This window comes from Kogia breviceps, chromosome 3 (genome assembly GCF_026419965.1).
Source record: "Kogia breviceps isolate mKogBre1 chromosome 3, mKogBre1 haplotype 1, whole genome shotgun sequence".
In the NCBI taxonomy this organism is placed as follows: domain Eukaryota; kingdom Metazoa; phylum Chordata; class Mammalia; order Artiodactyla; family Physeteridae; genus Kogia; species Kogia breviceps.
The window spans coordinates 44,560,366-44,584,835 of record NC_081312.1 but is presented as its reverse complement, the minus strand read 5'-3'; the positions used below and the strand labels follow the sequence as shown (position 1 = coordinate 44,584,835).

Sequence of the window (24,470 nt, the reverse complement as noted above, 5' to 3'; positions counted from 1 at the left end):
AGCTTTTTACAAAAGGAAACATTCAAATCTAGCATTGGAAAAAAAAAGAGAAGTTGCAGAGCTTGCAGAATTTCTAGCAGGGCTGGATTACCAGGCTCTGAGCCCAAAATATTCAGAGTCCTAGGCAGGTGTATGCTAGTGAAACCACCACTGCTGCCATCTCTGGGCCCCAGACACCCCAGCTTACACCACCAACACTGACCTGGATTCTGAGCACTGCCCCTCAAAGTGCTGCCATCATTGTCTATGAAAATGATGCACAAATCCCACCAGCCATGTCTGATTCTGTCTCCATCCCTGCTTCCTGGCCTCACGATTTTCCAATTCAAAGAATGGAGCAGGTAATTCTGACAGACAGAGCCCAAGTCATACACCCATGCTCTAGCTGCAAAGGAGATTGGAAAAGTATCTCGTATTTTCAGTGTGTATAATAGGAGGGGCCGTGCCTCATAAACTCGTATCCCTCAAGCATAGGAGAGGATTTTAGATGTTAAGCAGCAAAACCAAAAGAAAAGAAAAGGTCCACTACCCTTTTGTCTTCAATTTATATTAGGACTACAACCCAAATTCCTATAGACTGAGTTGATTTCTAAGCAAGCTCATTTGAGATGCTAAAAAGATCAAGATTATAGGTTTGATTTCCATTACTGGTTTTATAATCAGTTACCTTCTCTTCTATAACCTTACTCAGCAGTCTCACAAATTATTTCTCTGATACCAAGAAAAATCTAATGAAAGTATATGGATTATTTGTTCTAAAACCATCCTGACCTTGGCAGGGGGATGGTGTGGGACAGAAATCAGGTGGGGAAAATTCAGATTATACAGACCTTGCTGTTGTAGGATAAGTCTTCAATAAAATGCTAATGTACATAACTATCTGTAATAGTCTAAGGTGACTGGATAAATTTTATCACTGAAGTTGATAATTTTACCTTTACTCTTCAATTTCTAAAACCTTATGAAATATTTGAAAAGGCAGTTAACATAGTTCATAATTCCAGTAATTAATGTCAAGAATTCAAACACTAGGATATCTTCCTGAGCATAATAATGTGTTAAAAATCATTGTAGATTAGTGAGTCATGAGTTTTCTTCCTGAGGATTTGTACATATCAGTTCTCTTTAATTAACTGTTTGGTGGTTTTAAACTTTAACTAATTGCCCTTTCAAAAAAAAAAAACCGGTTAAAATCAATCTTGACAGGTGCTGTGCACAATTCAAGTTGGTAGTATGTTGTGTTGATAAAACAGAGACATAAACACGATTCTAATAATGGACAAAACTTCTGTTCTATTCTTCACTCAAGGAGGTGCATGGTTAACCAAGTAAAAGTACAATGTATCATTATTCTGGAATAAATTATTTGACATTAAAACTAAAATAACCATCTTTTACCCCATAATGTCATGGTCCTAAATAGCTAGACTAACTATTTCAATCCTGGTTCTACCACTTAATTACCTACCATAGGACTTGGAAAAATTACTTGGCCTCCCTGAGCCTCAGTTTCTTCATTTGAAAAAAGGAGACAAATCACATCTACTCATAGGGTTATTGTGCAAATTAAATGAATTAATATAAAGAAGGCACTTAGAGCAATACCTGAAACACAGCTAGCAAGAAACTCAATAAATATTAGCAAATTATCTTGGAAATTTGCTGATTTGTTTTTTTAACTTCTTATTTTGACGTAGTTTCAGATTTATAGAAAAGTGGCAAGAAGAGCCCAACTCTTTGTCTACCCTTTACGCAGGTTCCCCAGATGTTAGTATTTTACCACATTTGCTTTATCCTTGGCTCAGTGGGTATGTATTTATTGTTTTGTTTTGTTTTTTAACCATTTAAGAATAAGCTGCAGTCATAGTATCCTTTTACCCTTAAATGCTTCAAGATATTTTCCTTAAAAACATTTTCTTGTATATCCACAATGGAGGTCTCAAAATAAAGAAATTATCAATGATACGACACTGTTACCTAACCTTCAGACTTGATTCAATTTTTCCAGTTTTCTCAGATAGTGTGCTTATAGTAGAAGAAAATCCTAGATCATGTCTTTTATTCTATTGTGTTATCCCTTTAGTGTCTTTAATCTGAGATGGTTCCTCATGATTTTTTTGTTTGTTTTTTGTCAAGACCTTGACATTTTTTGATATATACAGTTATTTTGTACAGTGTCCTTCAGATTGAGTTTGTCTTTCCTCTTGCTTAGATTCAGGTAATGCATTTTTGGCAGGAATGCCATAGAAAGGATGCTATATTCTTTTTATTGCAATAGATAAGGAAGCATATGATGTTTGTTTGTCCCATTACTGGGCTGTTAACTTTGATCATGTGGTTGAGATTGTGTCTGTCCAGTTTGCCACTGTAAAGTTACCATTTTTCCCTTTGTAATTAAACTATTTACAGGACGATACATTTAGCCTATGTACATATTTCTGTTACTGCAAACCTTTTACCCATTTTGGTATCCATTGATTATTGTTATGACAGTTACCAAATGGTGATTTTAATTCCATCATTTCTTCTACAGTTATTAGTTGCCTTTCCATGGACTTTCTCTTCTCACCCAATTTTTGTATCACTATAGATTCATAGATTCTTATTTATTCATTGGGTTTACAGTCTATTACTATAATTATCTTGATGATCAAGTTATCCCCAGTTTGGCCATGAGAGCCCTGTAAGCTGGCTCCTATGTCCTTTTGTCATGTCTCCGTTTGAGCAGTTCCTTTCTTTTAAGTAGAGGAAGGAATCTTGTATCTTATGCTGACTGTCCAGAGTCATATTGAGAGCTGAAACTTAGAAGTTCCTTTAAAATGTTACTAATACTTGAAGATTAATTCATTCTCTCATTTGCTAAGTTTCCTTTCTGTGCTTGGGGCTAGATGCTTCCAATCTAAGTGAAGTTTAACTCCAGTTCATATTTCAAAAACAATGTCAAAATAATTGTTACAAACAATTAAATGCTATCGATATGCAGAGATAGGCTAGAAACCAGGGAATTGAAGAGAAAATTGAGAAAAGAGCAGAGTTCTAATAAAGGAGCAGCGAGGATATTCAGTTCAGCACTACAGCATGAGCAAAGGTGCAGAGCTAGGAATAGTCCTGTCTTATTAGGGAATTTTGAGGAGCTTGACTAGTTGGTGAGAGATCATGTTGGTAATTAGTGGCTAGGGGTGTCTGGTTTATTGGGAGCCTGGATTCCAGGCTAACTCATTTCTAATTTATCCTGTAGGGATGAAAAGTATTCACAAAGAGTACGTTTCAGAAAGTTTAATCTGATGTTATATTGCAGAAAGGTTGGAAAAACATAAGACAAGTTAGGAAACTATTAAAATAATTGAGTCTAAGGCAATAGGAATACAAATGCAAAGGAATCTGGGAAGGAATTTGGAAGGAAGAAATAACTTTAGGGTACTGAATCAGGATAACTGGGAGAATGGAGTACTCTGCAAGAAATAGGAAACTGATAATTTTTATAAGGGAAAGAAAACAGAAAAATTATAAAGAGAAACTCAAAGAAAAACAGGTTTGGTGATACTGAAATTTTTTAGCTTTTTTTTTTTCTATTAAGATTTATTAAAAGCCATACAATTACTCCATAATTTTTATACAAAGCAATACAGCTAAAAAGTAATGCCCTGGAGCCATATAATATCATAATTATTAGACACAGAGATGCTTGCTGAATAATGCTTGTAAGCAATAGATTTTCAGTAATAGCTTTAATTTTCATAGCTTTAGATTTATAGTGAAATAGGAAGTTGTTTTGGTTTGATATGCCACATTACCAGTCTCAAATCTTATCTCTGAATTGAGATCCAGTTTCCTTGACTGATTTGAAATGTGGGGCTCTTGTTAGCATTTGAGGGCGAGGAATTTGTTTCCAAGTGTAGCATTTGATTCTTCTGGGTTTCTAAAATTCACATTCCCATCCTTCTCTTTAAAAGATATATCATTTTTAACTTTGACTTTGTGTAAAGAAGAAATCATCAGAAACTAAGAATCTAGCTTACAAGATCTTAAAAGCACCAAATATTGTGATCAAGACATATTTTGCCAAATGTTGGGAGATGAATGTAGGAAGTACCTAGATCCAAACATTCCACAATAAGTGAATGTTCCTGAACAGATATTCTGCCGTTTCATTAATTTTTACAATTAAACACATTTCAGTCTTAACCAGTCATTATCATTCTTCTTAGATATAGCAAGAAAAATGACACAGGTTTGTTATCTCTCTAGCTACTGTCTCTTCAGGCTTTCTGAACTGGCTTGAATCCTAAAGGTTACATCTGAGAACTAAACCTCATCCAATCCATAGGATACCAAGCAGGTTTGTTCATTTGTTTGTTAATAGGTTAATATATGGACTTCATAATTAAAATCTGTTGAAAGGAATTATTACATGAAGTAATGTATTAACCATCTAATGTGTTGGGATAGTGCTGGGCGACTGTCATAATTGCTGCTGCTACAGTTCACAAAAAGGAAAATAAAGTCGGTTCTTTTTGTTGGGAAAGAAGATTTCATGTTATCTGTATTTGCAGGCTTTCTGGCTCATATGCTGGAGGAATCCTTGCTGCGGGGGTGTTTTCATTTTCTCGTCTAACATGGCAGTGGTCCATTGCAGCAGAGGTTTTTAGCTTAAACAATCTGTTTGTGGGGCTGCTTATGGCTCTCACTGTACATTTTGAGGAGGCAACAACTGCGCAAGAAAGATCAAAGGTAACCTATTTTGATCAAAGTGAAATCCCTTTTTGTTTTAATTTTTAGACAGATGCTCTATTTCTTTTTAACTTTGGTTTAGATATTGTTTATCTATTCTGATTACTGTCAAGGTAATCTAGGCATGTTGAGAGAGAAAATATTCTCAATTCTTTTACTATGAACCATGAGAGCCTTTATAAAACATGAATTTTTTTTTTTTTCTTTCGGAGTTCAGAAGTTTTTTGGAGAATGAGGGTGTTCTGAAATCCCTTTTGAGTCCTATGGGAAAGATAGACTTGTTGGTTAATCCACCATCGTGTGTGTGCGTGTGATCTTAAGATGCCAAGTCCTAGGTTGACTACCTTAAATTATTTACCATTATGGCACATTGACATTCTCTAATTGCAAAAAAGATCAAATTTGCACTTTTTTTTTTAACTAAAAGGAGAGGATCAACTGTAAAATGAAGTAGTCCCAAAGAGATGACAGTGACTTCTAAGGCCAACACTATCATCAAAATAATTTGAAATGTGGAGAAACCCTGTCTTCTAAGGGCTTACTGTCTATACATTGAAGAGTGCCAGATCATCTTAGTATATGCGCAGCCTATGTCATTAAAGATTATAGAAACAAAAGAATATAAAAGTTTATCTGTGGCTTCCATAAACAAACCTGTGGTGCTATTAGAGTTTATTTTTTGTTTAAAATAAACTTGTTTCTGATTATGAAAATAACATATGTTCAAAAATAGCAGAAAGACCACCCATAGAGAACCAGGTTTCTAAATAAAAGTGTTATATCCAATTTATTTAATTCAGTAGGAGAAAAAGTAAAACAAAATTGTTGAACTTCAGTTCTAGATTCCACTTGAATGAGAATTACACAATATCCTGTTAGTGTTAGGACATGTCATCATATAGGACTTTGTAAAACTTAGTTTGAAGACAGTAATTTAAAGTCACTCTGCAATGATTTGATGAGAATGAAAAATAATAATAAAAAATAATGGTGATAAATATTAGTGCATGTTAAAGCATGACTGCTTGCATCTAAGAGGTTGATTTTAACCTGAGTTATCGTACAAATGCTTAGCTTTAATATAAAGAATAGCTTTTTACTATTGTGCTGTTTTTCGTGAATTTTTTAACTTAGATATTTTTCTTTTATTTATTTTCAGATAGCTAAAATTGGTGCTTTCTGCTGTGGCCTTAGCTTATGTAATCAGCACACAGTAGTAGTCTATGTTTTGTGCATAATACCATGGATTCTCTTTCGACTTTTAAAAGAGAAGGTAAGTTTTTGAGTAAAAATGAAAATTCATAATATTTTATTTAAGCCCACTATGATATTTATGGAATCAGAAAATATGGGGCTTGCTTTATTTATTTATTTATTTCATATAAAGCTTGATAGGAATATCATTGAATCTATAGATGGCATTGGGTAGTATGAACATTTTAACAATATTAATTATTTTAATCCATGAACATGATATATCTTTTCATTTATTTGTGTCTTCTTCAATTTCTTTCATTAATGTCTTATAGTTTTCAGTACACAGATATTTCACCTCCTTGGTTAAATTTATTCCTAAGCATTTTATCTTTTTTGATGTTATTGTAAATGAGATAGTTTATTTTTTTCCAGATAGTTCATTGTTATTATATAGAAAAACACAACTAATTTTTTTGTGTTGATTTTGTATCCTACAACTTTCCTGAATTTGTTTATTAGTTCTAACAGCTTTTTGATGGAATCTTTAGGATCTTCTATATAAGATCATGTCATCTGCAAACAGAGACAATTTTATTTCTTCTTCTTTTTTTTTTTTTCTTTTGGCCCTGCTGAGCTGCATGTGGGATCTTAGTTCTCCTATCAGGGATCAAACCCCTGCCACCTGCAGTAGAAGCATGGATTCCTAACCACCGTACTGCCAGGGAATTCCCACTTCTTCCTTTCTAATTTGGATTCCTTTTATTTCTTTTTCTTGCCTGATTACTCTGAGTAGGACTTCCAGTACTATGTTGAACGTGAGTGGTGAGACCGGTGAGTGGGCACCCTTGTCTTGTTCCTGATCTTAGAGGAGAAGCTTTCAATCTGTCACCACCGAGTATGATGTTAGCTGTGGGCTTGTCATATATGGCTTTTATTACGTTAATGTATGACCCACATCTGTTAAATCAGAATTATTTTACAGTGGGATCAGCCACTGGCTCAGCTCTGCAGATGGGCAGAACTGCTGGCTAAGATCTCTGCTCTGGCACTGCTGCAAGCAGGAACGTGGTCTGCCAAGATGGGAGACTGGTTGCTGTAAGCCTTGCTCCCCTTCTCCGTCTCTAGCTGATCCCCAATGGTTGAGCCCTGAAGATCCCCCCAGTGGTCCCTGTGAGGTGAGAACTTAGTGAGCCTCCTGGGAAGCATCCTGCAATGCTGGGGGAGCTGGATATCCACCTTGGGCTCTCTTTTCCCACTGGAAAAACTGTAGTCCTAGGGGAGTCCTCTTGGTGCAGTGCTGTGCTGGCCTAGGGGAGAGGTGACATGGTCAGAGTGCCCCCTGACACTTTGAAAGGGGTCCTTCTCAGTGTCTGTGGTCCAGGAGTATGCTTTAGCCTCAACCCCAGTTTCTGGGATTTTCACAGTGGGGCCATGTCTATGGATAGTTGCTGATGGTGTTTTGTGAGAAGGACTGAAGTTGGGAATGATTTATGTTGCCATCTTGATGGTGTCACTCTTAGCCAGTCTTCTGATATCACAGGAGGTGCATTTAGATATCAGAGAGGTACATTCTCTGGCATGAACTTTAAAAGCAAATCTTTTGTGTTAGTTCTTTGAAGGTAGAGCCGTATTCTTATATAAAACAAGCAAGTCTCATAGTTGACAAGTTAGGAACCTGGTCTGAGAGCCTGTTTACTCTGTTCTTAGATCAGCTACTGATGAATGATGAAATTTGGGGAAGTATGACTCTTCAAAGGACCTTTTATTTTCATTATCTAAAGAGCAGAGGCTAGAAAATAAGATCTACCAGTGAAGTGACAGGGAGTTGGATCTCACTGGTCAGGTGATCTAAGGCAGAGCCGGAAGTCCTGAGTCAGTTGGTTGCAACCCTGACTGCTCACTTAAATTATCTGGGAAGCTTTAAGAAAGTCAGAGAGAGTGTGCATGTGTGTGTGTGTGTGTATGTGTGTGATCCCACCACCCTAAAATAATTCTGATTTAGCTGATTTGGGGTAAGGCCCAGATATTAATATTTTTTAAAAGTTCCCCAGGTGATTCCAGTATACGTGCAGCTGGGACTCAGAACCTCTCTCCTGCACTCTCTGAAATAGTTCTCATGTGATTGTTTCCCTGTTTATTTCCCATACAAAAGGAAAATTCTGCAGCAACTGCATCTTGCCATGCTAAACTGAACCTTATAATATGCAGGAACTGCCAAAATCTAAACATTTACTTTCTTTAAAGCCACTTTTAAGAATAGCAAAAGCATATTTTTCAATTAGTTATTTCTTACACTTTTTTCATCCCATCATTTTTATGAATCTCATTACCACTTTAGAAATGTCAAACAAAATTAGTACTATAGTAAAAACAATCCATTTTCAATTAAGAATGTTTATTTGAAAATGCTGATGTAAGTCAACTGCTTTTCTACTTCTGGTGAATGCAAACTTTGGTACTCATATTCACTGTCACCTATGAATTTTCCTTTTTTGTAAAGGAAAAATGGACAATTTCCAATCACAATATTTGTAAGAGACCCTTTTCCCAGTTACTAAAGCAACCACTATTTGTGGTTGCTTTCTAGTATACCAGAATTCTTCTGGACTTAATCTTTATAAAAATTTGGCAGTGTTGTCCATTGTTTTAGAAATGTGAAGATGAGAAATATATTCTCCTTGAGGCAAGACTGTTGCATGCAACAACAAATTTCCTTCCTTCCTATGTAAATTGAGAAAAAAGAACATTTGGATGAACTGGGATGTTACTTAAAAGCTAGCTTCATTTGTGCCAAGTATTTCCATGAAATGTCCAAAACACTTGTAGAAAGAACATATTGTCAATGTACAATCATAATAAAGTATATAGTTGAAGTCTGCTCCTGATGATGGGAATGAAGTGAATCAGTATTAAAACAATATTTTGGGCATTTTCAAAAACGACCAGACACAGTAATCACTTCCAAGTGGGTTATCTCAGCTGTGCAATGCTGCATGTCATGACATGGTTTTAAATGTAAAAGATGCAACAAACATGATACTCATGAATCTTTGCTAATATTATTTGCTTCACTCAGATTTCACCTGCCATGCAAAGGAATTCAGACTGATGCAATTTTCTAGTAATCCACAGTAATCAAAAAGTTTAACATCGTATTCTGTGGTGACTTAATATAAATTGAGAGATCAGCTCTGAGTAAACATATTTGATGTTTTCCTTGATGTGTTCTTGAAGTTCCAGGATGAATCTGACTAAAATAAACATTATTATACACGTGACACTGTGTGCTCTGACGCAGGAACTCTCCCTGGGCTCTTTGTTGAAGTTGAGTCTGTACCTCTCTGCTGGTTTGCTGCCCTATATCTACCTTCCTATCTCATCCTACCTCCATCAAGCCCGTTGGACCTGGGGAGACCAGACAACATTGCTAGGATTTTTGACACATTTTCTCAGAGAAGAATATGGAACATTCAGTCTGGTAAATTTATATTTCAAGCCCTTTTAAGGAAATAAGTGGCAAAACTTCAGTGTTCTGCCTGGACCTTGAGTGGAAAAAAAAAAAAAATCAGTGTTTGTATCAATGACAGTACCTGGAATTTTCATTTGTTATTTGTATAGCAGACTTGCCCCTTGGAATGTAGCCTTTCACATATGTTAGAAAAAAAAATGAATCACTTAATCCGACATCATCCTGTTGTATATACTGAATGTATTTTTCAGAATAACAAGCAGTAAAAAGACTGCTGCCAGCAGTTGAAGCATTTCAGTCTTGTTAGCATTGGGTATCACTTTGGGCTCTTGGTCTGTGATGAAAAATATTTGGAAATGATTAAAGGGAAAAAAAATCTCAAAAATTTTAATATACCTTATGAGTATATTTGTTTCTTTTTTTAAAACATATTTGATGAATCAGTGTTCATGTTAGTATTCAGTGGGGGATCTAAATATGTAAATGCTTCATAAAATATGATCTCACACAATGGAAACTGTATGTTCTAAAGAAATTCAAAAGGTCTTTCTTTCCCTAAGACATAAATTAGGGGAAGACACTAAATGTGGCTGTAGGTAATGGCTATCTGAAAAGTGAAAGGATAAACAGATGGGTTTTTATTTTAAGAAAGACAGTTGTATCTGATTTTTCTTTCATGGTTTGTACTTTCTGTGTCTTAAGAAGGCAACTCTCAGAAGATTACAATATTATATGACACCATTTATACAAAATTCTAAACCATGCAAAAACTAAACAGTCTATTGCTGAAGGATACATAAAAAGTAGTAAAACTATATATTTTTAGAAAGTAGGGTAATAACTAACACAAAATTCTTATCCCCCAGTGGTAACTGGGGATAAGAAAGCCCTTTTGAGAGCTTTGTGAGATACCTTATGGTATTCGTGCAGTTCTGTTTCTTCAATGAGTGGTGAGTCTATAGATTTTTTAAAACTCTTTATTCCCTAAATATATATTATATATGTTTTTTGTATGTAGGAGGTATTTCATAATAAAGTCATTTAATAAAAGGATAATTATTATTTTTTGACTTAGAAAGTTTGGTACTTTAAATTTATACTCTGGTTTACTTACATTGGTTATTCCATTGAAATATTGCTTGAGGGCCATTCCAGATTTGAAATGTGTATAATTCACACATAATTGTGAAATTACAGGCAGGCGATAATGAGCTTTAACCAAAGTGCCCAAAAAAAGAGCTTAAAGAGACTTTGTAATGAAAGTGTAAAATCTGTTAGTTCATTAATGTGTTAATCATTCCTGCTGGAAGAGTTTAACTGATTTTTAGCCAATTATTGTCTCTGAAATTATTCCTAAGGGATATCTGTGTTTAGTTTTCACTGACTTCTAAAAAATCCAATAAGGCTCTGAAGTAAACACTTTGAATGAAGAGACAAGTTGCATTGTATGTTTAAACATGTATCTTTTAAATCAGGGTAATTAAAACACAATAGTCTACCAAAGCTTCAGTTTAATGCTTATGCAAATAAACTTTTTTATGTTTAGGCCAAATCTGAAATAGGATCCAGTATGTCTGAAATATTGCTGTGAGTATGAAATATCTTAAACTATTTTTAAATGAATTCTTTATTAGTTCCTTTAAATGATTTTAGGGATTTCTGAGTTTATCTGTTTGTGAAGCAGTATGCCTGAGATGTAGTTTTAACCTCTGTGGTTAACAGTTTTTGTGTATAATGACAAATATTCCAGCATTTCCTTCAATAAGATAAAGCTTAAAATGAGCAATAAATAAAACAGTAAATAAGACTATTAGGAGACTAAATACAATATATAAAATGAAGATGTTTCAACTTTCAGTTGTATACAAAATTACCCAATGTATTGTTGCTTTAGAAATAACTTTTTCTTTGTTTATATCTTCTTTCTTTTGGAGACATTTTAGAACATTGTATTTAGCACAATTTGAACAATTATTTTCTTGTTATTTTGGTTTGAGCTATATTCATTTAATTCTTCAAACATTAATTTATTTAATGTTTTATAAGACTTCCTTTAAGTTCTCCATAGGCTCTATTTTGACACGCATATTTTTAAACATCCAGCCTTATTAGAACCAGCTTAAGCAAATATATTTTCATTTATTATCTATTAGAGTTCTTTGAAAAATCGGTTAATATTTGCTTTAAAACCTATACAAAGCTGGGATGAAGTGAGAGAGTAACATTGACATATATACACTACCAAATGTAAAATAGCTAGCTAGTGGGAAGCAGCTGCATAGCACAGGGAGATCAGCTCCGTGCTTTGTGACCACCTAGAGGGGTGGAATAGGGAGGGTAGGAGGGAGACACAAGAGGGAGGGGACATGGGGATATATGTATACATATAGTTGATTCACTTTGTTATACAGCAGAAACTAACACACCAGTATAAAGCAATTATACTCCAATAAAGATGTTTAAAAAAAAACTATATAGATTAAGGCAACTTGAAAAATATACATACCAGTTCTGTAATATTCTTACAATATTTTCAATATAAAATTAGGGATGAACAGGTTTCTCTGACACTAAAGTGATCTCCTAACTATTAATATGGAATTCACAGGACTACTTGAAAACTATTTTTAAAATATGGGGAAAATATTTCAAATCGATATGTGAGGTAGTTCACAGGTTCTCACAATTTCTGTCTTGTTCATTTGCTAGCTTGCTTGCTTCCTTCCATACTTCCTTCTTTTCTTTTTAAATTACTTTCTTTTTACTCCAAGAAATGATACATAATTATTACAGAAAATTTAGCAAATACAGGTAAGCAAACCAAGAAATTAAAATTACTATAATTCCAACATGCAGAGATAACCACTGTTCTTAATCCATTAACATTTTTGTCTATATCCTTCCAATATTTTTAATATTTTTGCTTGTTTTTAAAAATGTAATCATAATGTATACTTTGTTTTGTTAGCCTGCTGTTTTTCATTTAATACTATACCTTGAAAATATTTCCCTACCACCAATTATTCTTATATAACCTTTTGAGCTTCTTACAGTTGACTTTAAATACTTCTTTTTATGTCTGACAGAGACTTTTGTGGCTCCTTTTTCTTTTCTGTTGGGAAGAAGGTAGCAAGAAGCCCAGTTCCTCTTTTAAAGATAAAGACAACTTTATCAGTGTCTCTGGGCTTCTCCTTTGTTCTGCTTTTCTCCATGCCAAGACTCCCTGCCTGCTTTTTTCTACCTACCTTCCAAAGTTGTTATCATATTCAGGATCACTAGTATATTTTGTCTTAACAATCCCACATGAACTCCAGAGAAGCCTCAAGACTAATCCTAGACCATACATCTAACTTTCATTAGTTGCACATAAAAGTCATTTATTGGGGAACTTAAAGGCCTCCTTTACATTGAAATAATAGCAGTTAGGTCATATACTTAGAAAAAAAGACTTGACAAGAGTGATGACCACTCACTCCGACACTATTTGCTCAAACAAAATCATAATATGGTATGGGGGCATAATCCTAGCACTCTCTGAATGAGTGAGAGAATTTCTAGTCTTTAATTGTTTCAGGTGGACAAGAGTATTGAGAAAGGCAACTCATAATTAACTTACTAGAAAATCCTTCAACATGATGGAACCTAATCATCTACTCTTTTCCAGTCAAGCAAATTACATTCTTTCTCCATGCATATCTTTAAATTGCAATCCTGTTGAATTGCATACTGGAAATTATCGAATCTAACCCTAGGCAGTGACCATGTTTTAGAGCTTAACATTTAAGCAACCGATCTCCAAGAATAAATTTTGAGACTGACTTCATTCCTTTTGAAGAATGGTTTGAAATGGGCCTCATGCTGGAATCAATTTTTCAAGTGTATTTGAAAATGAGTAAGGATATCTTCTCATAGTAGATAAGTTTCCATTAGTAAAATACACATTGTGTGGTTTCCATAATTATGGCATCACATTTTCTCCAGTAAAATTGCCAGTAGGGAGAAGAAAGTTCTTTGAGATAGTGTATAGAGTCATTTCTTTTTAAAGAATTGGAGACTGCTAGAGCTGTTTGAGAACTCAGATAACACTTAGAAAATGCTTATTAGTTGATGAAAGAATTTAGATTAATTGTGGGGAAAAATACATTTCTTGGAGATTGCTTAAACATTTTTTTGAACCAAATAGTATAGAAAACAAGGAAACCTTTTACAGAAGAAGATAACCTAGAAAAGGATGGTTAGAGATCACTTCTCTTTCCTTTTTTCTTCATGATTAGATCTCCAGAAAATTATTTGAATTGTTTTATTTTCAGTTTCACACGACTTCTTATCAAACTAATCTAGGATACAAATTGGTTTATAATATCTGTATAGTATACCAATATCAAAAATACCGAATAATTATTTGTTCTTATCTCAGGTCAAATTGTGTAAGTTGTTAACCAAATGTTACAACTGGAAAATATCTTAGACTGTTTAACTCTTTCTTGTGGTACTTTTTCTCCCAAATTTAAAAGAATACAAAATAATTTTAAAATCTGACTCAAAGCCTTAAAATTATTCAGTACATATTCAGATATGGTCTATAAAGAATGCTTTATTTGGAACTAACAAATTTGGTTTTTGCCAACAATAAATTAGATTGTCTTTTACAGTTCTCAGGTGACAAATATGAGGACCCAACTCTCACTCAACATTCAAGCCCTTGCAGTTTGGGCAAATATATGTTTAGTAAGAAAGTGAGTAAAGTAATTCCTTTTTCCATTATTTTTCCCATGTTCATTAATTGAATTAATATTTCAATATGTCATTATAGAACATTGGCAATAGTATTTTATATTCCAAATAAATGACTCTAACCAGTTCTATTAAGGCAAATATGTATTGCTTTTTTGCTAGGTTTTTTTTCTAATTATAAATGAATGACTTTGAAACATTGAACAGTATATTATAATCTAACTAGGTAGGCCATCTGATATCTTAAACCTCTGGTTTGGTCTCTTACTATCCCATAGCCAATTATTGTTGCTTTGCAAAAGAGGCAAACAATTATTTAAACTCCCCTGAAGAAAAAAGTAACCTCCAATGATAAAAGGAAACCTAAAAAAATATAGCACTATTAACCTCCATTAATTTCTTGTTCATTTACTTTCTAGCCTGTTGAGTATATTTTATGTAAATATATATTTGTATATACATTTATAGTTTATTTCCTTAACATTATATTTTGAGCTTTTTCCCATACCATAAGAGATACTTAGAATCATTTAAATTTCTGTATAATATTCCATACTATAACCTAGGACAATTAATTTAAATGTTCTCCTATTTGAGGGTCTTAGATTGCTTCCACTTTTTCCACTATTATAAGTAATACCAAAGCATTGTTGTGGATTAATTCTTATCCACATTTCTGGTTCTTGCTTAAAAATTTATGCCCACATGTCAAATTACTGGGTCAATGAATGTGAATATTTTCTTTAAGGCTCTTGATATATATTATCAAATGAACTTTTCTTGAACATTGTAGTAACATATATCCTCATACAACTGCATTCTCACCAGCACTGAGATTTGTCTTTTTAAAATCTTTATTATTTTGATGCATGAAATTACTCTCTTGTTTTGCATATGTTTAATTACATCTTAAATTTAACAAGATTAGTAATTTATATTTCTTCTGCAGATTTTAACTTCATATCTTTTGCTGCATAGTTCCAAATTATGCTGTCGACAATATGTAGTGCAGTGTATGGTTTATTACTATGCTTTGGTTATCTATTCCAACTCATATTTTTAAACCTAAGATCTTTCTTTTTTCCTACTTAAAAGTGGAAAGTTTTTTAGTTCCAAATATTTTTTTCATAGTTTAAAACTATGTAATATTATTATTGATATTCATGTCACATAAATAATTTTGGACATATTTTAATTTTTTTATAGGGACAGACAGAACTCATCATTAGTATGGCTTTTTACTGGAATGTTTTGCATTTATTCATTGTTCTTTGCTTGGAGGGCAAATTTAGATATTTCAAAACCACTTTTCATGGGTGTGGTAAGTTTTACTTAGATATATCCTTTGACCAGAAAGTTAGTGAAGAATGTACAAATTTGTCTTTCATGAATCTTGTAGAAGAGCAAGTTATCTCAGAACTAGTTAAAATTGTATATACATTATTATAAATCAAAATTTAAATTATTGAACCAGTAAGCCTAAGCCTTCTTTTTTGGGAGGGGGGAGCAGGAAGCATTGTTTAGTTAACACAATAGTTAAATAGAAAAATAAATGTAAGGTAGATTTCAGTGAGTCATTTTATATGTGTGCTTGCAGATATAGGTACTACTGCACTTCTCCTGGGATTTTTTTTTAAAAATAGCAAAGAAATATGGGTTGTAATTAGGGGCTCTACCAACACATTCCCTTATTTCTTACCTTACCAGTCCAAGCCTGTGCAAAAGAGCAAGTATATTTCTGTTTTTCCCTAACTACCATATGAGATTAGAGTATTTCTTCTCCTTACAGAAGAAACTATATAAATGTAGATAGCTTTTTTTTTAACAGCTGAAACAGTGTGTGTGTGTGTGTGTGTGTGTGTGTGTGTGTGTATGTGTGTGTGTGTGTGTGTTCAAGAGGCCCGATGAATAATACCTTACTTGAGCACCTGAGTTCTGAATCAGTTGAGAACACAATAAACCAGTACATTGGGTGGGAGAATCACCTTTGTTACCCATAATGCTGAGATTGGAGAATGTGGTTAACATCTGTGGGGAAGGGAGTCTCCTCATCCTGCATCCCTGAATGGGCTAGTCACAGGCAGTGCTGCACAGGGCAGGCCTCTCCCCTCCGCAGCTCACCGCACCCCAGAGTCTGCCTGTGGACAAGTACTTCCTGTGGGCATCTCACTTCCAAGAGGAAGAGAGAGGAAAGAGGAGGGCTATGCAGGCCCAGTCCCAGCTCCCAAACTCCCCAGTCAGCTCAGTCCCTACAATCCTTCAGGAAGAAATAAGTGAGGGTAGAGAGAGGCCAGGAGTGTTATACTAGTGGAGCTTCTCTACATGGAAGGAAACATCAGGAGTTAAGCAAAAGCATTTCTCCACCTCTTCTGCTTTGCATGTTAGAATAAAGAGTTCAAGATGAAGTTTGTAGTATAGAAAATAATGTGTGGATCCAAAAAGGGATATCCAAACGTCAAACAGGGAAGGAGGAATGCTTGAAAAATGAAAAATAAAGTGACATGGAGTTAGGTTGGAGAAGTCAGTTAAGAATACCTAAATGACATAGGCATAAGCAACTAGATAGATGCAATATGTTTTAAAAATATATAGACACCTGATTGATTGCATGAACCAGTCAACTGGACACACTGTTTGCATGCCTCTTTCACAGGTGGAACGATTCTGGATGCAGAGCAATGCAGTGGTGGCTGTCCTCGCTGGCATCGGTTTGGCTGCACTTGTTTCTGAGAGTAACCGAGTACTGAACACCAATGGGCTTCAGTGTCTGGAATGGCTTTCAGCAACTCTTTTTGTAATTTACCAAATATATTCTAATTATAGGTAACACATGGTTATTTTTATGAAAAGTAGCATTCAAGCCAGAGGCATTTGGATATTTAGATTCTAGGGGTTTGTCTTATTTTTACCTTCCACTAGTTTTCAAAGTGAGACAGCTTGGTCTGAATGCAGTGGTTCTTAAACTTTTGAACAAGAATCTCATCATGAGTGATTTGTAGTTTCAGGCCATTGCAAACAAGGTTTTGGGTGGTACATGTAAACACTCTGTATATTTTCCACTAAGGAATCCTAGAGATGCTTTGTAGAATCTGGAGTGTATGTAAAATTCCATGATCTAAAATACCACTTAGATGGAGACTAAAGACATTTGGGGTTTTTTTGTATGCCCTAAAATAATTCACTTTATGCTTCAAAGATTTATCTTTTGAGTAATCCTTGGCCCTTATCTAGTACTCTCTGTAGTAATATATATTAAGTATTTTAAATAATCAAAGTTCTAGAAGTTTCTTAACCCTTATGCATTATTAGTATTATATGTGTTTTTCAAAATCTGCTTAATAACCATTATAATGAAAACTTCAGTCTAACATAAAAGATGTAAAAGTTTAGATGATAGTTCATTTATTTGCAGCAGTATTGAGTAAACATTACAGAAGTGGAAGAGTCCATTGGAGTTTTGTTACACTGAGATTTGATTGGTACTTTAAAAGATTACATTCTCCCTTTCAAGTTAACTTGAAAAACTGATGTTCTTTATAATACTAAGGAAGAGCCAGTGTTAGGAAGGCTGTGTCACCAGGAGGCCTTGTGGGAAGGGGATGCAGGTCCCAGATACAACTCCAAGCTCAAGAAGGGTTTGCCGAGCCCATAGTGTGTTTCCCACCCTTAAAAAAAAAAAAAAAAAAAAAAAAACCTTAACTATTTATTTATTTATTTTTGGCTGCACTGGGTCTTCGTCGCTGTGCACGGGCTTTCTCTAGTTATGGAGAGCGGGGGCACCTCTTCATTGTGGTGCGGGGGCTTCTCATTGCAGTGCCTTCTCTTGTTGCGAAGCACCGGCTCTAGAGCGCAGGGTCAGTAGCTGTGGCTTGCGGGCTCTAGTTGCGCAGGCTTCAGTAGTTGTGGCGCATGGGTTTAGTTGCTCCGCATCATGTGGGATCTTCCCGGAGCAGGGCTCGAACCTGTGTCCCCTGCATTAGCAGGCGGATTCTTAACCACTGCGCCACCAGGGAAGTTCCACTCACCCTTTTTTAATCCCAGTCTTCTCGTGGCTCAGGTCTTTAGTAAGGCAATTCCAGTTCCACGCCAGGGATGCCTGCACAGACTGGGTGGTTTGGTTTGGTTTTGATTCTTTTTTTACCCCAGGTGAATGGAATAGACAGCAACTTTCCTGGGTGGCAAAATGTGAGGCATCGCCCTGCAATGTAGGGAATCACAGTAGAAAATGGTTGCATCAGTTACAAAGGCAAGGATAATATTTTGTTCCTGGAAGTATTCATTTGCTTTGTGATGCTAACCCAGTGATTCAACTTTAGGCTGTGTTTTTCAGTCCCATTACATGTAATGGACCTGATAATAACAGGAAGGACATTACTTGTTCTGTTTTTCGATGCTTTTCCTTTCTTGTATTCTTTTTCTTTTTTCATGGAAAGCTCTCAGAATTCATGCCAGTTTTTTCTTTGAAGTTAGAAAGTCCACTTCATCACTGAAAAGAGTTGTACTGCTATTGTTGGCAATGGCAAATAATGCCTGGAGAGAAGTAAACATCTCAACAAATTATTCCTTCCCTTCTTTCTCATTGGTCTCATTCTCTAGTGATTTCTCAGTCCTAGAAGGGAGAGAGGAACACAGGGAGTCTTTGGTCCAGGGAAGTGGTGGAAAGGATCAACCTCTGTGTGCAAGAGAGTCAGACAAACATGCAAATTTATGCCAGAAACTGGCAGATTTCCTTTTGCATTTCTGAAAATTCCTTTGAGTTAAATGGAATTAACATGAAATTACCTTTAACTCCAAGTGGAATCAGAAACCTTACTTCTTTTTAGTGAAATTGGATATGCTTTTAGGGAAAAAAAGTACTTATTATTGACCACTAACTGATTCCCTTTTTTTATGGAAATGATAATGAATTCCAGAAGTAAAGCAGTATGCTGATTATTTTCAATTGCACAGTTAGCTCCTTCTTTTTTTTCCCCAGTTAATAGTGTTCCCTTTTCAAATATATGCATCCTCTTAGAAGATATGTTAGAATATCTTAAAGCACTAAATGTAGATTGTGTGATGGGAAAGGAATGGAGCAGGAAATAAGCCCAGTCTTATTAAAACTAAAACAATGTGTTGCTATTTTAATATTTTGTAATCCTTTTATTTAGCATTTGTGACCAAAGGACCAACTATGTGATCGATAAGTTTGCAAAGAATCTTCTAGCCTCTATGCCTCATGATGCAATTATCTTACTCAGAGGAGATCTGCCAGGGAATTCTCTCCGTTACATGCATTATTGTGAGGGACTGAGGCCAGATATTTCATTAGTGGATCAGGAAGTAAGTATATGAAAGATACACCTAGAATATAGTAGTAGCGATCATTTTAAAACATATGTTTTTTAAAGAACTATTTTTTTTAAACATTGAGTGGGTAGTTTCTATGATCACTCTTAGGTAAAATATATATCACATTCTTTTCTTTATTTTAACTAATAGGAAAAGTCATGGGTTGCTTCTTTCCTTTTTAAACTGAATGTTCTAAGAATTAATGTGTTTCATATTAGATTCAAACAGCATCCTAGGTCTCTAGTTCACATGACAGACCATGAAAATGTTGGTTGTAAATTTATTTTTAAATTGTTCTTTTACATCCAGCCAACTCAACCATTCAAATTAACACTTCCCAGTGATCCAGGGATTAAAATAAATTAGGTTGACTATAAAATAAGTCATACTGCAGGTTGGTATACATTTCATGCAAAATAGAAATTATTAACCACAATTCTGCTATAGAATTTACTTGTAAATTTTGTTGATCTTATGACAAAAGTATTTTTGGAGCAGACTTGTGAAAATTTCAAGGTCTATTAAAATAATCTTCTTGAACTGAAAAAAATATATGTAAACTACAGGATTTATTGTTTAAGCCATAAATAGTTAAAGGGAACAAATCTTTCTCTGGTGTTTTTAGAACAGTTGTCAGGAAAAGAGAAATTCTTAACCTTGAAAAACTACATTTAGTTTGATTGAGCAAACTATTAGGCACAATACTTACTTCATTCAATTAATGAATAATTAAAATTTTTTGAGAACACTATAAACAGATTTGCAAATATAGGGAAATTTGAAATTACACATATTTTTAGAAGGAGTTTGCATTTATATCATGTACACAAATGATTAATTTGATCTTCATCTAGCATCTGACAAAAGCTAGATCATTTGTTGAAAATATGGTATCTTACTATGATTTTAAATACTCTTTGGGATGACAGCTACTATGATTGAGAAGCTTGGATTTCAAAGTTAATTAGACCCAAATTCAAGTCCTCATCCTCTCACTTCCTGGATGTGTGACTTGGGTCTATTGATTTTTCCTCTCAGAGCTTCTGTTTCCTTATCTATAAAATGGAAATGATCATTAGATAAGTAAGTTAGGATGCTTCTCAATGTAAGGAACAAAATCCCCGACTAAGAGTAGCTTAAACTCTGGAGGGGTTTTTTGGGGATTTTTTTTTTTTTTTTTTTTTTTTTTGCGGTACGCGGGCCTCTCACTGTTGTGGCCTCTCCCGTGGCGGAGCACAGGCTCCAGACGCGCAGGCTCAGCAGCCATGGCTCACGGGCCCAGCCGCTCCGCGGCATGTGGGATCCTCCTGAACCAGGGCACGAACCCATGTCCCCTGCATCAGCAGGCAGACTCTCTACCACTGCGCCACCAGGGAAGCCCAACTATGGAGTTTTTAATCTCACAAGACAAGTAGTCTGGAGAGAGGAGGTTTTAGGATTGATAATACAAACAGTTCCATGATGACAGTGTTTTGGGGCAGCTTTTCTGCAGGTCTCTTGAACTGATGGATGCCTGGTTCCAGACATCACAAGCAAAGTGCTTCTTCTGGGGTCTCTCTCTCTCTCTCTCTGTATTGGGAGTAACATGTACCCCGGATGCCCCCAGCAGACCTCTACTTGGGCCCCACTAACCAGTATTGGGTCACATGACCACTCCTAAACTACTCACTAGCAAAGGAGAATGACTAGAACTACCTGATTAAAACCAGGATTGTGTTAGTTGGAAAGGATTGGCTGTTGAGTGGGCAATCAACAGTATCTGATATAATTTAATTATTCTCACATAATAAGGTTATTATGAGAATTAAATTAGAAAGAGTAAAGCCATAGCACACAGTGGGTATTTAATTAATGTTACTATACCCAAGAACTGAAACTACTGGGTAATAAACTCTAATTCAATAAGTATTTTTTGAGTATTTACAATGTACACTTAGATTAAAATTAATTCATCACTTCTAGTTAAATGACTTGTATAGAGAAGTAAAACATAAGCATAATTGCTCAAACGATGATATCCAAACTTAATGAAGCTTTGAAGGTGTAATAGGAGTCTTTTCTTTAAAAAAAAATCTGTACATATACAAGTATAGAATGAAGTATATATTAAATGTAGAATTAAGAAAAAATTGATACTAATGATTTATTTTAATCAAAAGAATATGTAATTAATTTGGAGCTACTAATAAATTCAGATAATTTAACCAAAGGGTTTTGAGGCCTAGGTTATCATATAATTGAGCTTCTCAAGGGCAGGGATTATATCTTCATTATAGGTGAGCAATACTTGTTTTTTGAATGAATGAATGAAAGAACAGAGTAATGACATGTCTCTATATTTTGCTTAGCTTGTCTAGTCTGGCCATCAGAAAGACATTTCAGGTCTAGCAAACAGTTTGGGAAGTATTCTATGCCAGGCAATGTGATAGGTGCAGAGGCAGTGAGATGAAAACAGCCCCTTTCATGTAGGAGCTTGCAGTCTAGTGAGGAATAGGCTAAGAGCTATAACTGAGGTAGGTACAAAGTGCTGTAGGAGCATGGGGCCTGGGGAGGGCATCTGAGAGGCCGTGGTGTTTAAGCTGGTTCCCAAAGCTCAGTACTCTCTCCAGGCATGAGAGCGGGAGGTCATTCTGGGTAGTCTGGCAAATGCATGGAGGTAAGTGAAACTAGGTGCTGATTTTATTGATGGTTGATAGTTATGATTTAAGGCATGAAACCTAAGTTCTAAGGCATTAGAAGAAGAGTCACTGCCACATACCCCAGTTGCATTTGTATGTACTTTTCAATTATGTTTATATTTAATGAGTACCTCCACATTTTAGAACCTCTTCATTGTCCTTGATAAACTTGATTCTTTTTAAAGAAACATATTAGGGGCTTCCCTGGTGGCGCAGTGGTTGAGAATCCGCTTGCCGATGCAGGGGACACAGGTTCGTGCCCGGGTCCGGGAAGATCCCACATGCCGCGGAGCGGCTGGGCCCGTGAGCCATGGCCGCTGAGCCTATGCATCTGGAGCCTGCGCTCCGCAACAGGAGAGGCCACAACAGTGAGAGGCCTGCGTACCACAAAAAAAAAAAAAAAAAAAAAGAAAGAAAGAAAGAAAGAAGCATATTAAAAGCATGATATCATATTTTATCTTTCTGGCAGATGATGACTTACGAGTGGTATTTACCCAAGATGGCAAAGCATTTACCAGGCGTCAAATTTCCTGGGAACCGTTGGAATCCTGTGGAAGGAATATTACCTAGTGGAATGGTCACATTTAATCTTTATCATTTTCTTGAAGTAAATAAACTGTAAGCACTCTTTTCATATAATAGCTTTTCTAAAATCTTAAGCTTTTCTAAAATTGTTTATGTAGCAGCTGTGCTTCATCCAAAAGACCAATTTTCTACACCTATTTCCCTGTCACCGGTGAGATTATCTCTGTAATTAAATTGAATATCTGTGCATAAATGAGGCCAGGCAGAAATAAATGTTATTGTTCTGGGTAAAAGAAAAATAAAGACAGATTAGCAAGAATAGCAAATAAGATCTGAGTACAATTCAGAGAAATTGGAGATGTGCCTGCCTACTTGAAATCATTGCAGGTAGATCGCAAGCAATTATAGTTTCCCCCGATCAACACCATGGCCCCCTTTTAAGTTTAATGCAAATGTTTTCCAGGAATAATCACTATATAAAAATAGCTTAAGGATTTTTTTCTAAAGGATAAGGCATTTTTATAAATTAGAAAAACACCTACAGTTATGCTGGCTGAGATAACATATGAGAATTGTGAATTCTATACTTGAGAACATAAAATTATTCATAGTTAAGGTCAAGAGTAAATAACTCCTTCAGTGGTAGAGTGTTGAACATTTTTCCTGTCTGTGAAATGCTTGGGATTGTCCAGAGCGTGAAGAAGAAAATTTATTTCATAATTTCTATTCTCTTATAAAGGGGACTTCAGAAATTCTTTGTAAAAGTTAAACTATCCCTTACCAAGAACCTAATGATATGGTACTTTTGGTGTTCAGAGTGTGAAGTTTACTTTGGCTCATGAAGTAATATGAAGGTGATAGATATAAATGTGCTGTGAGAGTAATATTTAATTGTTCTATTGTGGAATAAAATGTTAACAATTAACATCTCCAAATCAGCATTTTTTGGTAAATTTTATTTAATTCAACCTTATAAACATTAATTGAACCTACTATGTACCAGTTTGTATTAGGCAATAAAGTGAGACAGTTCCAGATTTAAGTAAGACTACAATCTAGTTGTATCTATACACAGATATGAATACAATTGGCCATATTATGATGGCATAAGCTCTATACTAACAAAGCCTTGTAAAGTGTGAGACACAGTAAATGTTCAATGTGTGTTTACTAAATAGATGATTTAATTGACAGTATAAGCCAAGTGTTCTGGGAGCATGGATGAGGAAGCAATTAATTCTTCCTGGGGCATTCATGCAGTATTTATTTAATAAATATTGGGTATTCAAAATGTCCCAAGACCTATACTAGCTGCAGATGCATGGGTGTGATCTCTGCTGTTGCAGTCTTTCAGAGAGGTGTCAAGTGGTACCTTAAACATGAAACAGGTAAGTTATAGTATCAGCTGGCAAGCATGATAATAGCGGTATGGATAAAATGTTGGAGACTTAAAGGCTAAGTAAGAATTTGCCAAGTGGGTAGGAACAATTAGGATACAGAACACATCCATGACTCCAGAAACTCCCTTTTGCTGTCCTGTGTCATCATACTGTCCCCGAAGCCCTAACCCTCACAACCACTGATCTATTCTCTGTTCCTATAGTTTTAACTTTTCCAGAATGTCATATAAATGGACTCATAAAGTATGTGACTTTTTGACATCAACATATTTCACTTAGCATAATGCCTTGGAGATCTATACAAGTTATTGTTGTATATCAATAGTTTATTCCTTTTCATTACTGAGTAGTATTCCATTGTATGGATGTACTACAGTTTATCCATCCACCTGTTGAAGGACATTT

The 24,470-nt window shown here is 35.1% G+C and overlaps 1 protein-coding gene across 3 annotated transcripts in view; it reads left to right on the top strand.

Moving 5' to 3' along the window:
• The window catches only part of TMEM260 (transmembrane protein 260), a 58,818-nt gene that overhangs the window by 20,437 nt on the left and 13,911 nt on the right, over positions 1–24,470 (top strand). For 2 of the 3 annotated variants that reach the window (XM_059059496.2, XM_067028430.1), the window contains exons 4-12: positions 4,554–4,731; positions 5,891–6,004; positions 9,227–9,406; positions 10,944–10,984; positions 14,050–14,133; positions 15,338–15,452; positions 16,785–16,954; positions 19,282–19,453; positions 22,610–22,758. In XM_059059496.2, the coding sequence (XP_058915479.1) occupies positions 4,554–4,731; positions 5,891–6,004; positions 9,227–9,406; positions 10,944–10,984; positions 14,050–14,133; positions 15,338–15,452; positions 16,785–16,954; positions 19,282–19,453; positions 22,610–22,758 (1,203 nt within the window). The remainder of the gene's footprint in view (positions 1–4,553; positions 4,732–5,890; positions 6,005–9,226; positions 9,407–10,943; positions 10,985–14,049; positions 14,134–15,337; positions 15,453–16,784; positions 16,955–19,281; positions 19,454–22,609; positions 22,759–24,470) is intronic. The other variant, XM_067028429.1, reaches the window with a different exon arrangement.